The 14,470-nt window shown below is 39.6% G+C and overlaps 1 protein-coding gene across 3 annotated transcripts in view; it reads right to left on the reverse strand.

The window, feature by feature from the left end:
- Positions 1 to 1,076: 1,076 nt before the first annotated feature.
- LOC116671265 (protocadherin-15) overlaps positions 1,077 to 14,470 on the reverse strand; it is a 173,982-nt gene continuing 160,588 nt past the window's right edge. Inside the window, exons 35-39 of one of the 3 annotated variants that reach the window (XM_032502391.1) lie at positions 11,361 to 11,382; positions 10,680 to 10,718; positions 10,384 to 10,457; positions 6,052 to 6,181; positions 1,077 to 2,494 (exon numbers count right to left, since the gene is read on the reverse strand). In XM_032502391.1, the coding sequence (XP_032358282.1) occupies positions 1,724 to 2,494; positions 6,052 to 6,181; positions 10,384 to 10,457; positions 10,680 to 10,718; positions 11,361 to 11,382 (1,036 nt within the window). In that variant the 3' untranslated portion in view covers positions 1,077 to 1,723. Of the gene's footprint in view, positions 2,495 to 3,299; positions 5,631 to 6,051; positions 6,182 to 10,383; positions 10,458 to 10,679; positions 10,719 to 11,360; positions 11,383 to 14,470 lie in introns of those variants that run through there. The other 2 variants (XM_032502389.1, XM_032502392.1) reach the window with 2 other exon arrangements.

Consider the following 14,470-nt stretch of genomic DNA (forward strand, 5'->3'; position numbering starts at 1 on the left):
ATAAAAAAAAAATTGCACCGCTGTGACAGATTAATTAGGCAAATTCATTCTGTCTTCTCCTCCAGTAAAGTACAGTGGACACAGTAATCAGTGACACAATCAGCTCATTTAGTTGAATTAATAACAGTGGCTCAGGCGTGCTCTTCCTTCCAGAAACAGTATTAAAATATTACTCTCCGGTACAGTCCGCTAATTCTGGGTAATAAGGAGCAATCGGTTTCAAATATCACCACCGGTGTCGCACCCTCTGTTGAGTTCCTTAATGCAAAATTATGCAGTCATCAAATTAAATGTGAGTGTTTTAAAACCTGGTCTTTCTGCAGCTTAATGGTCCAGCTTCTTTCAGTTTTCATATCAAGTGATTTACTGTAATGTGGTTCACAATTTAAAAAGTTCTTCCACCTTTATCATCATGAACTTCAAGAAGGGAGAAGGATCTGTGTGCTCTGTTAACTTCTTTAGTCTAAACATGAAAACATCTGGAAAGAATCTCACAGCCTGTAATCGAGATAAAGCTTTCATTTGAATTTCTCTTTCATGAATAATGTGCATTTATACTGTATGTGATATATGCTCATCATGCCTATAGAAATCAAGTTAAAAACAGTTAAAAACAGTTAAAATCTAAATCATCACTTAGCAATGACCTGATTTTCTCAACCAAACATTTCAAAATACCATTTTAGATGGACAGTGACTCAAGATTTGGATAGTCCTATCTTTTAATGTGACACTTTCCAAGTTTATGTACTGTATATGCCAAGAGTTAGATGAGAAGGTTGATACCACTTTCTTCTGAGAGTGCCTTCAATCTTCTCAACTCACACTTGGTGAGAAAGTGTAAAGAGCGTATATAAACAATGTCTACTATTCTTTTAACAAAACATTAAAAACAGACAAGTTTAGAGATAGAGCGAGAAACTCTGAAACATTTTCAAGAACAAAGTATTGAATTTTCAAATCTGAACCGAAAAAGCACTGACCTCTAGTCTACACTCCATCAGACCTATAGAAAATCACATCCTACCACGGCCATGTTTTGTTAGTTCTACATAGAGAAGACATCGACACAGCACCAAGTTAGCCAAACTCCACGTTTCAATGGATGAAATTTTATTTGGATAAAATTGCCAAGCAACTTGACAAGGATAAAAAGGCAAGTTTGAACAATACAAGACTTCATGTGTCAATGCAAAGTTTCAGGCAAATTCAAGATGAGTTGCACCAATAGCCGTAATACTGAATGAAATAAGTGCTGTCCAAACAGAGACACCAGCCGCTTAAAGGGCCATAAAAAGTTCATCATTTTTTCCTCAAGTTATATTATCGTTTAGCAAAATAGAAATATAACAAGTCCTCCCATTCTAGGTCCAGTTTTCCAAAGAGGTCAAAGCTCTTAGATCAGTCGGGCTTAAGGGATGCTCTGATTGGAATCTTGAGGCGTCACAAAACGTCTATGTATTTTTTATCATTGTTCTCTGAATTTAAACACAAATAAATGGAATGTTAGTTGATATGTGAGGAATCTTACATCTTATTGAAATGTAGTTTGAATCCCAGAATATGCTAATTCACATTTTAGCTGAGTACCAATCTGTTAATTAGATGTATTTTAATTGGATTGGAGCATCCCCATTAGTTCCACAACTAATGAACAGAAATGATGTCGGAACGCTTTAACGATCTTGGCAATAAGGAGTTAGCACAGTGGAGTCACGATCAGTCAGAGTTTAGTCATGGGTATGTGAAGACTATTCCATGGGCCCATCCATAATTCCTCCTCATCCGACTGCGTTCTGTCACTCAGGCACTCCAACGGCTCCCTCATAATGAGTCCATTGTCGTCTTCATCATGACTGCTGTCTACCTTTGACTCTCTCTCGGCTTCACTCAGCTTGCCTCTCTCAGCTGTGCTCGGAGGTAGCTCTGTGCCGCCCTGCGCCGCTTTCAGCAGGTTGGATTTTGACGCTTCACTGTCGGGGCCAGTGTTAGTGGTGCTGGTCGACCCTAAAGAAACGCTAGATTGTCGAGTATTAAACACATTCAGCGTTTTATTGTTGTCAGTGTTGGAGAAAGAGGAAGTGGCCGTCTCAGAGGCAGCCATTCCTGAACTTTGGAAGGTTTGCAACGTCTTGCTCCCGCTGTCCGCTGCTAATCTGGGGTTGTTCAGGGGTACTCTTTCCTCCAGTGTGGCAGCCATTTTGTCTAGTTTTTTAAAGTGCTTGGCCAGCCGTGAGCTGAAGACGGGGGAGGTGAGTTTGAGGTTGTTGTTCATGGTGGTGGTGTGCGTGGGACCTGTGGCATTTACTGTACGTCGGGTGCGGATGATGGAGCCATTCTGGGCCACGTAGATGCTGCCGTTGACATTAGAGTGGCTGTTGAGGGTGGAGGGTAAGCGGCTGCGTTGGGTCTCTGGCATGCTGTCCTCGCCCGTGGAGCTAGTCTCATATTCCCGGTCCACCACCAACTTGATTCGACGTTTTCTATTGCCATGCTGGAAAAACGCACAAACAGTATGTCATTATAGATCTGACACGAGTCTGAGAGAATTCTTGCACAAAAGAAATCACAGACGCACACACACTAAATGGGATAGGCTTATTAGAACATTTGAGAACATTTTTAAGTGTAACTTGCTTTCAAGCCCCTAGCTATAGTAGCTACTACATTAACATAGGCTATGTATTATTCTTTTTGTTATTGTGTTTTTGTTCAAAAGGACTTTAAATTTCATATCTTAAGTTTGTATTTTTATACATTTTATTTATCAAAACTTTAATATATTTTGATGTTCCTCTGTTTTGTTGTGACAATAAAGCAAATTATATTATTTTAGTGAGAACTAATAAATAACTACAAATAACTAATATTAGGGAAATCTGTTTATGTTTTGTTAAGCGTTTCTGGATTTAAAAAAAATACATATATTGGCCAATATATCGGATTTTATATAACCAAATATTTGTGTCGTTATCGGTCGGGCGCTACAAGACAGCAACATCTGGTCAATAACAAGTTTAGTTAATTTCTACTGCTGCAAAGTAAGAACTTGGACCACCAGATGTCAGGAGAACAAACTAGTAAAGGTTCTGTAAGCTCAAATGTATTTTGTGAGACTTTACATTTTTTACATTTGAAATATTGGTCCTGTATGAATAGGAAATGAACGCAATAAAAGTAGCACTCTCACACACACAGCAAACACAGGTCAGTGCAGCATTGTTTATTCCACATTTTTCAGTTAGAGCTAATAATTTAGAAAAAAGAACGAAAGCAAATGTTTTTAAAAATATACTAATATCCACATTGAATGCATCACTTTATAACATTAAATATTGTATGACAGTAAAATCATGTTATGTAAGAGCAAACACTGCTGCACACACACACACACACACACACACAGGAAGATAAAAAGGGCTTAAATACGTTCACCATTACAAAGAAAAAATCTTTTCCCTGCAGATTCAAGGCACTGGAAGAACTGACTAATATAGGGAGAATGATGGACACAAAAAATAAACTACTAAAGAGAAAAGCTAAATGCAACAGAGAAAGGTCAGTGAATATAAATCTTTGAGCTGCAGCTTGAAGTCGAGCTTTCACAAAAGGATAATGAGACAAATCAACCCAGGAGAAAAAGCTACAGAAGTAAACCAGTCGACCACTTCTGTCAGGGTATGAGAGCTCTATAAAAGGCGGCAAGGCAGGCGAAGAAGAGGGAGAGGAGGATAGGCTGATTGAAAAAGGGGGATTCAAGATACACGAAAAATAAAAAGAAAGAGACACTATTAGAGGGCAGCGGAGGACATGCGAGCCACTTAAACTTCTGTGAATGTAAATCCCACCAAACAAGGAAAAAGGGACATTATAGAAAGAAATTCCACTCAGGTAATGACTGCACACCCAATCCAGGCATGTTCACTAAGATCTTACTCAGTGGCAAAGAATTCAATCTTGGGGGGAACTAGGGCCTCATCTGTAGTTCAGTCAAACTCATTTTCCAAATCCCTCTCTTCTTCATCCTCTTCTCCTTCCCCGCCATGGCCACTGCTTTTCTCGTCCTCCTCTGTGTCCTCAATGATGGGTGACAAGTCCTCCGAGGTGTCCATCCCACCTGAGCTGATGTCTGGTAGGATGTTGTTGCTTGCTCGCCTGCTCGATGAAGAATTTTGTGATCCATTGCTTTTCACCCTTTCCTCCTCATCCTCTCCTGATTCCTCACTCTCTTCCTCTATTGCTTCACGTGAAAGCTGAGAGTGTCTAGAAGTCTTGGGCCTTGAACTACTAACTGTAGAACCTGAATATCTCGACCTTTGAGAGTTGCTGCGGCTGTTTCTGTCAGTCTCTTTGCTGTTTGAGGGGTGTCTGCTTCGTTCTTGCTGTCTGCTTGTGCTTTCTCTCTTTAAGTTGGGACTACTTCTTCTACTCTTACTACTAACCCTGTTGCTACTCACATAACTGTTACTAGCTCTACCATTCGCGTTTTCATCCTCACTCTCCAACCCTGACTCCTTCGTAGACTCTGACCCCTCCTCATCTTGGCTTTCACTCTCTGACTCTCTATCTCTGTCAGGAGTTCCCTCTTCCTTTTCTGTTTCTGTATCAGATTGGGTATTGTCGCGCTCGGCTGTAAAGGATGAGGTGAGGCTACTTGCGTCGGAGGGACAAAATTCTGATGGAGACTCTTTGCTGACACTATCCCTGTCATGAAATAGTTTTTCTCCCTTCCACCATACTTCAGAGGCACTATTCTCCTCTCCCAACTCCCTCTCCCACTTCCTCCTCTCCTCCCCCATGGCGCTCTCAGACACTGATGCAGAAACACTCATATCTCCTATGGAGCCATACATCTCCCTACTGTTCTCCCCTTCTCTGTCCCAGCTCTTTCCATTGCTCCACTGTTCATCTCCCACCCTGGCAGGTCCCTGGAGTCTTCTGGTGAGGGAGATAAGACTGAGGGCCTCGCTCAGCTTTTGTTTCACTGGCAGGGGTTTGCTGGCTTCAACGGACGTCTGGAAATAACTCCCGTCGATGACCATGCTGCCGTCCAGCCTGGCAAAGTGGCCAGGGAGCTCTCCCCTATGCTGTGGCCTGATGCCTACTCCTACTTCGACAGCATTTCTCATCCCACTGTTTGTCACGTCACCTCTGTTGCTTCTTCCCCAGGTTTCCAATTCTCTTCTGCCTCCTCTTTCATTTCCTTTTTCTTTTGCTTCATCTATTCGTCCCCCTCTGTGTTCTACTTTCCATGCTTCTTCTATTTGAAATCCCCTTTCTACTCTTTCCCCCTTTCTTTCCTCCAGTCTGTCGCTACCTCCACCCCCCTCTTCCATTGGCCTGACTCGGGCTTTGTTCCAGGGCAGGTGGATGGCAGGAGGTTGTCCAGATGTTTTACTACCAGAGGACAGCAGTGTGCTCACTCTCATCACAGCCTTCAACCTGGCAGCTGCACGTGAGCTCCTAGGCTTTGTGCTGGTGGTAGTACCACCTTCTGATGCTTGATCTTTGTCACCCTCAGTTCTTGGGGCTGCTGGGGTCTTTTTGGATGGCCCATGAGAAGGTGGAGGACAGGGCTGGAGGTAAGCAGGGTGTTGGGCTAATCTACCTCCTCCAAACTGTCTCTTCACCTGTTATCATGATAGTATTAGTCCAAAACCAAATAAAAACATTTAGGAAAGGAACAACAAGACATTTAAACTGCAAAGTATCTTCTCAGCTAACACTCAGTAAGAAAGTAAATAAGCATATTTCCCAAAATGTTAAACTGTTCCTTGATGAAAAATGATGCAGTGTCCTTCAAAGCAGTCTACAGTCCATTGTGTTTGTGATCACTAAAAGAAAACTTTTAGTGATTTTAGCTATATTAGAAAAATCCGTTAATTTAAGACTTTCTCCACATTTCTGTTTTGTCTCTATTAGAATACTGTGCAAAATCCATAAATGTCACTGTAATCAACAACTTCTCTTTCCACATCTTGGATGCTGGTAACCTGTGTTAGTGAATATCTAAAGGTTGTTCTGTTTCTGCAGTAGTTTGTTTGTGTTTACCTCTCCTTCAGACTCCTGTGGGCTGTAGTAGTAGCTGCCATCGTCATCAACAACTACTTCTCCATATTCATCATAGAGGCCGGCGGGTGAGATCAGTTTCCTGCGACTCCCGTACTGAGGAAGGTCATACCTGGACAGAGAGAGGAAAGGATGGAGGAAAAAAAACAGAGAGAGCATTAAAGATAATCAATAACTAATAAGAAGAAGCAGATTTCACTGCTATACATTTTAGGGGTTATTTTTCAACCATTATTGCTTTGTGTAATAATACATGAATAAATGGTGTTGGTGATGTTGTTCAACAGCTTCTGTCAATCAGAAGTGTCAGGAGAGAAAAGTGCTTTGCAAACAAAACTTTTGTACTTGGCTAATGCTTAGCCCCAGCCACTTAAAGCAGTAACAGACAGGGCAACACTGTGGTTTCCCTCCACTGATAAGCAGTGTCTAATGACTTGCCTAAGCAAAGCTGCCTTTATCACAAAAGAAGCATTTTGTTGCCAGGAGACATTTTGTTCGCAGAAAACAGTGGAATCCATTTTTTCTCCCTTTTGTATCTCTTTGCCTGTTGCCTGGGGTGCTGCCTGGCTCCACCAGCCAAAAAACTGTGTTGTGCATCACCACTTGGGCATCATGCCCTGCAGCAAGCAACATAGAGAGCTAGCGGGTCAAAAAACACATCTTTTTAAATCCTATCCTGGAAACAATATGTCCCAGTGTGATTAAAGTAACAAATCTGCTGAAAGTCCTTTGGCTTGGTTCCGTAACAGAGTTGTACAGAAAAGTTGCCTTGTGTAATCGCTCTGCTTACAGTCCACCGGTGAGAGACGTCACCCTCCTATTACTTTAAGTAGCCAAGTAATAAAGAAATTGAAGAGGCAAGTGAATGACGTGTGTGGGTGAGAAGAAGGGGAGGTGGAGGTGTGTTAGGGGAAAAAAGAAAGGCAAGGCAAAGAAAGATGAAGCAATGAAAGGGTCAACACTTAAGGACCAGGCCAGCCATGCATGTTATAATCCTCACAGTATGGCCTCCTCAATCTATTGTAATGAGTCTTAACCTTCCACTAAAACCTGCTTATGGGATTTCACAGTCATTAACCCGCAGACTCAAACTGAAGTGCACACACAATCAAATTACTTAAAGGCTACAGTAACTCTTTGCTTAGAGAGGTCTCTTTTACCGTTCATTTCTCACTTCTCCTCACCATGACTCCACTAGGGGGCAGTAATAAACTGAGAATCAATACATGCAGTTCAAAGTTGCCAGAATCAGTGGCATCACAGCCAAGAATTGGTGTGCTCTTGTAGCTGTGTGTGTATACAGACAAAAATGGACCAAACTGGGTCACTGGTCATTTTCAGGAGGGTCTCCACATGCTAAGTGATTGTTTAATGATCAGTCCCAGGACGTGTGATCACATGACAAAGAGTATTAGGCCTACCGTATGCTTTTATAGTCTCAGAAAGTGACTGGACAAAATAATAAACCCAATTTGCTGTGCCCTATGAAACAGAATTTGTTTTGTTCCGTTTCATAATTGCTGGCTTGAATTAATCTACAGCTTTGTTAAGTTCTTACAAAAATTACCCAGAGGAAATGAACATTATTTATGGGAAAGTTGCTCTTAGGGATAAAATGAGGAGTTTTGAGTTTGCTGTTTAGAATAGATTTTCTTTTAATTATATCTAAATGGGGGAAGTCTATCACTTTTTCATGACAAAGGTCAGTCAACTAGTCTTGGTAATCATAGCTTGTAAAACAATTTTATGTGGCAATGCAATAAGAATGAATGAAGGAATGTCACTTATAATGTAATTTGTATGAAATCAAAACATTTATAACATTTTAATTATTGAGCTTTAGAGATGCTGGTAGGCTGATTTTGTTACTTTTGGACAGAGACAGGTTAGCAGTTTCCCTCCTTTCCAGTTATATGCTAAGAGAAGCTGTTGCAACTAGCTGTTGGCTGTAACTTCATATTTAGTGTCTTCTCTGCAAGAAAGCAAATACGTGTATTACCCAAAATGTTGAACCATCTCTTTAATATTTGTTCCCATTTGTAATTTACCTGCCTGGACATACAGACTTCTATCTTTGTCCTGCTTCTGTTTAAAATAAGAACTGCATCTTCATTGAGCCAATAATCCCTGATTTCACTTTCCTTATCCAATATTTTTTCATGTGGGTACTCTAACTCAACACCTATCAGCTCCTTTACAGTCACACTGCTCCTCACCCACGCCAATAACAATTTTGGGAAAGCAAGATTTAATCCCTTATTGCTCCGTGGCGTGTGCAGTTGAGTATTTTACTCTTGACTAGAGGGCAACAGGAATTTGGCTTGTTTTGTTATAGTTTTTTTTTTTACCCAGACATGCATCGAAACATCAGACCTGTGCAACAAATGGTTCAAGTTATTTACAGCATCTGTATAAATCCAATCAGAATCATGCCAATGGCAGATGGCTACATTCCCAGATGCAGAGAAAATCCCATTTTGATCTCCTCTTTTGAATACAGATGAAAAAAAAAGGTCAAAAGGTTATGAAACATCATTCCAAATGTTTTTCAAATGGATTAGTACAACTATGGAGATAAACACTAGAACAGCTGTTGTTTAGTTTCTCAAAAATAAAAATCAAGCAAGAAAACTTTGTCTGTCTTAAGAGGCGGGTTTTGCATTTGTTAGCGTAGTCTTTGAAAAAAATACTACTACTTCCATTTACACCGATGACACATAAAGTGATTAGATCAGAGTCCCAACGGCTCGCAAAGTCTGGTTTCCTGCTCCTGTGTATGTGCAGAATCAGACATGAGCTTGTGGATGTTGCTCTAAGCCAACAGCATCTGGCCTATTGTCTGCTTCCACGGCTGGCTGCCTGATTAGCTGCTACAGTATTGCAATGCTAGGCAGAGAGAATTAGCTGTGTGTGTGTGTGTGTGTGTGTGTGTGTGTGTGTGTGTGTGCGTGTGTGAAAGAATGAGCAAGAGAGCATTTTTGAATGAGTGAGTGAATGACCGTGTCTGCCTTGAGAGAATTTGTGTGTCTGCTACTGTGTTTTTATGTGTGAGTGTGGGTGGGTGTACAAAATCAAGTTCCCGGGAGTCTGCAGCTAAAATTATAAGAATTACACAATGCAGCACAGATTGCAGGCTGGGTGAAGAATAACACACACACACCAGGCAGGTCCTTATAGATCCTGTTCATGAATGCTTTGATCTAATGTGTATCTAATGTTTGTGTTCAGTATATCACCAGTTACAGTATTTCATGCTTTTTCAGCATAAGGAATCCAAGGAATGACACACACACACATCCACACACACGCACACGCACACACACACACACACACACACAGAACAAAATCCCTGTTAGATCTTCCTTCAGCTTTTTTTGCTTCCTTCAGTTCAAAAACATATAAACCACACAAGTGCGGGAAGCCTGGTATGAGGCTGGTCACTGTTGTCAATTTTCAATTCAATTTCAATTTCACAGTCACCGCCATACTGTGTGACTGATGTGGACAGGGTAATATCAAGGCAGCTGCCACCAGGCTGCCACAAAGTGTGCACAGTAAGTTCCAGGCTTGTGTGAATATGTTTCACTGGTGCTAAGGTCAAAGGTCAGGTCTAGTTTGCCACTTCTGGTAAATAATGCATATACAATACTGCAAGGGATAAGTACAAAATGCTGTAAAAAGGGGGCAAATACCAGTTTTTTTTATCCAATATTACAGTGATATTCATGCAGCTGTAACTGATTAGTGTTTGCAGTTGATGAGACCTATTGAGCCATTTTTTTGACAAAATTATTGTATTGGGAATCTGATTTTTAGGGCAGGGCAATATGGTTCCAATCAGTATGATAATATCAATAAGGGTAGAACATTTCACTGGAATTGTGACATAATTTCACATGACAAACAAATTGATTGATTGACATGGCAATTATATACTGTATATGAAAAATCACCTATGTAACAAACCGTGTTCATGATTCTTCATAATACGACACCAAAAAAATGGAAATTTGAACATCTACATTTTGGGCAACTTCATCTGAGGAAAATCATGTGATACAACAGAACGCTCCAGAACAGCTTCTAAACGGGCTTTTTAGTGAGGTTGTTATTGTTGTGTAACTACAGTAAAAAAATCCTATAACCTTAATTCTAATGTACTTTTAGAAAAATTGTAGAAGCTGGAAAAGCGCCAATACAAGAGTTAAAATAGCTGCAGATAAACCATCCGAACCCAGAATGTTAAGATTACAGATAAGAAAACATACACATACACTATGTTCAAAAAATGGTATGTAGAGTGAGCACACAAACCCGTGATCATAGTTGTAATAATCTTGTGTGTAGTAGTCCTGCCCGGGGTCGATGCCAGATTCCATTGATAACTCCTGTGAGATTGACAGACTCTTATTAGTAGCTTCCCACATGCACGTACAGACACAAGTACATACCAAATATATCTCTCAAGCATGGACGCCCACATGCGCACACACACACAAATACACAAAAAACACACACACACACACACACACACACACTTATTTAAAATGCAGACAGGCAGAAAGTCCCACAGGGAGTAAAGAAGTATTACGAAAAGAGAGACAGAGTACCTCTGGTCTGAGCAGAGAAGGTCGGAGAAGTTGTTGCGTCTGCCAGAGGGAAAGAAAAGCAGCGATTGACAAGACAAATGGAAGAAGTTAGGAGCTCTCCCCCAAAATGGTATACATCTATTTTGGAAAGTTTAAATCAATACCTGAGATTCCCTCATAAATATCACTAGAATGTAAAGGATTCTGTCTGTGAATTTCTGTGTTTTCATTTGGTGTTGTCAATCAATGTTGTAGGAGCCGTTATTTCTTTTGTAACAGTGAATATCACTCTGGAACTGAAATTAAATATTTATAATTTTCTAAATATATATGCTGTCCAAGGGAATAAAATGCAGCTATTTGGGGGATGGATATTCACCAACAGTTGTACTACCAACATTGTTGTAGTATATATTGAACAATAAACACCTGGTAACATTTTCCAGCATGCCTCATGGGTTTTTACATTTTAATAAGCGCCACCAATGGACTGCAGACATGGGAGAATCTGTCAATTACGTAGATACAAATACGTAGATTGTAAATACAAATCATTGATTACAGTGCAAGCTGTTCCATCTGAAAAACATCAAACGGAAAAGAGTAGAAAGAGCAGAACACAATGTAGGGCACAACTGAAATAAGGAAAAGTAAATGACACACATGCAACTATATAGCATGCATACAGAGAAAGACACCTACATCATGTTGTCTGTATCCACGTCTGGAAGATCAAAGACATAAACAGAAAGAATACCATTACCAAGAGAACCAATCATTATACATAATACTTCTGATGTGCTTTTAATACATGTCAGCACTTTGCTCTGAATTTTCCTTACTGCAGAGGAAATGGGGTGTGATCAAGACCCAAATGTAAATGGTCGCTGGAAATATGTTACAGCTTGCAGAATTTAAGCCAGTTGCCAAGAAGAAAGCAATAAGATAAGATTTGTCTGAGTGCATGGGATTGTGAGTATTTTGAGATAAATGGAGCCACGTGGAGGGTTACATAAGGGACAAAAAGACACAGACTAAAGGACTAAACAACACAGAAAAGCTGGGAAACTACAGTTAAACATTTTGCTGTCATTTACTGATTACTTTGTTCTTTAATTTTGGTAAATAATCTAATTCTAGCTTTATAAATACAGAACATTCCTATCTCATTTAAACCCCAAATAAGCTCATCCTAATGTTGAGAAAATATGTCAATATTAGCCACAACAATAATTAAACCATATTTCAGGTACTAGTTTAAAAGGTGGGATGTTTTAGAGTACAGGAATATTTATTACCAGGGACTATACAACACATGCAATCTCAAATCTGTGCATGTAAACATATTGTTTAGCATACATCTTAAACTCTGCCAGCAAATACTCTCAATTGTAACGAAATAGTCAACGGATAGACGTGAGTTAAAGTTAGGCAGCACTTAGCAATCAACAGAACGCTGACCGATGTGGTGACTGGTTGAGCAGCTGGTCAACATAGAGCATCTTTTACCAAACCTAAATTGGTTGCTGGGGGACCTTAAAACTGTCGTGGCCAGATCCGGCCACAAGTTGGGTAGTTTAAGACCCCTGTAAGTTGTAACCAAAATTGATAACAATCCTTAAATAATATCATTATGGTTTTTAATTGCGGGTTTACAGTAAGTGTCCACGCTGGAGGAAGAGTAGGATTTACAGTCAGAGATGTAATAATGTAATCCAGTAGTTCCAAGGCGTTTTGATGTGAGGTACCCCCACAGCCCTGTCAGATGAACTCACATACACCTTCATTGATTCCAAAAGTATGTTCCAACAGTATTCATTATATTAAAGTAAATATTAAGTTTTTCATACAATTAAAACTATCAATATTAAGGTTTAAGCTACTTGTTTAAACTTCTGTGCTCGCTTACTGACTAGTTTTCTCTTTCATAACTGTAAGATGTAGTGTATAGGTGTTACAGTTTACTTAATGTTAATATGTGAATATGTTCACATATTTTTTGTATATACAGTATATATACATCAGAATATAATGTATTTATTTTATAACATTTGCAAATTACAGTACTTGGATACAATGTTTCATGTACCCCCTGGTAACTACAGCAGTAGCCCCTCGGGTCACACACCCCTGGTTGGAGAAACACTGTTGTAACCATAATCAGAGCATTTCTATAATTTCAGTGTCTATGCCAGGGATGTTTATGGACTGCATGCTTCTTTATCATAACATAATCTAACATCACAGTCATCCCAAGAATTGAAATTCTAGCTAAAGATTTGACCATTTCTCCTGTGTGACACAAACCTTCAAACACTCTGGCTGATATTTCACAACCATGAAGGCACTCAGAAAGCCTTTGCTTATGTTCTTTTTCGCTCAAAACAATAATTACTCTCGACTTCGTTTGACATTAAGTGAAGACAAAAATCAAGCCGAAGAGGATGCTCTCAAGTTCTTATCAGAGCGATATAATTATGTCAGCTAAGTTTTCTGCAGGAGGCTGTAGCCTACATAAATAAATGTATGCCCATGTGCAACATGTTATTAGGATACAGTATCTTAACTGTTCCATTTTAATTACTATATTCACGTAACATGATGCATGGAGACATTTTGGTCAGACAACAAAGTGGAAGTCATGTGGTCACGCCTGTAGAGACCTATTACAGCAAATGCTTTTTTTACCCAAATTGGTCAGGTGCTGCACAATATTCAGAACATATAGCAGTAAACAAATATTTGCTATGTAAAGATGAATGAAGTCACACTCCCTGTGTGTTGTTGTAAACAGAGCTTGTAAGTATTGTTGGGTCACTGTATAAATCAATCAATCAATCAATCAATCAATCAATCAATCAATCAATCAATCAATCAAGGTTTATTTTGGCCCAGAGGGCAGTTTGTGTCTGTAGATTATAGAGTGTGGTCTAGACGTACTCTATCTGTAAAGTGTCCTGAGATGTCTGTTATGACACCGTAATTAAAATGTAATTAAACCAGAAAACCAAAGGGTCTCACTGGCATAGAGGCATAACAATGAAGGTTAAACAAAGCTGGAATTAAAAAAAAACGGTTGGTAAAAAAAAACTATACAAAAATAACCAAGAAAAACATCTGAAAATCTCTCAGTCCATGTGTCTTAACTATGTTGCTGCAGGATGTTTTGTCATGTGAAACTAAGGTAATGAGCTGGCAAAATGAAGATGTATCACAGAACAAACAAATGGTGACTTATAGAGGACACATCAAGCTCTCATTTCTGTTATTAGAGTGCACGCTCACTTGCACACGTTCACACGTTCACACAGACACACACACACACACACACAAACACACACACACACACACACACACACACACACACACACACAATGAAACCACTTCATTTCATTAAATGAATTCGGGTGGAAATAGAATCGTGCCTCTTAAACACACAAAAACACACACTTCAAGGAGAAATTGTTACCTTTCATTCAGTGTCAAAAGGCAGTTTTGAATGAGTTATGTGCTTCAAAAAGACTAGATTATCTGGTGTGGAAAAATTTAGTGATGGACATATCAGGGGATGGATAGAAAAGGTTGAATGGATGAATTAATACATAGATGAAAAGGATGATGTTTGGTGGATCTACCGGTTAGGATGAAATAGCCCTTTTCACTATCCCTGTGTGTGTAAATGTGTGTATACTTTCCAGATTGTAACGACCAACAGTATGTGCCTCGCATTGTGTAGTGTTTGATCTGTGTTTGTGTCAGTGTGTGAAGATAAGTCTATGACTGTGTTGTTGTTGCTCTGACAGACACATTAT

Source organism: Etheostoma spectabile, chromosome 21 (assembly GCF_008692095.1).
Source record: "Etheostoma spectabile isolate EspeVRDwgs_2016 chromosome 21, UIUC_Espe_1.0, whole genome shotgun sequence".
Classification (NCBI taxonomy): Eukaryota; Metazoa; Chordata; class Actinopteri; order Perciformes; family Percidae; genus Etheostoma; species Etheostoma spectabile.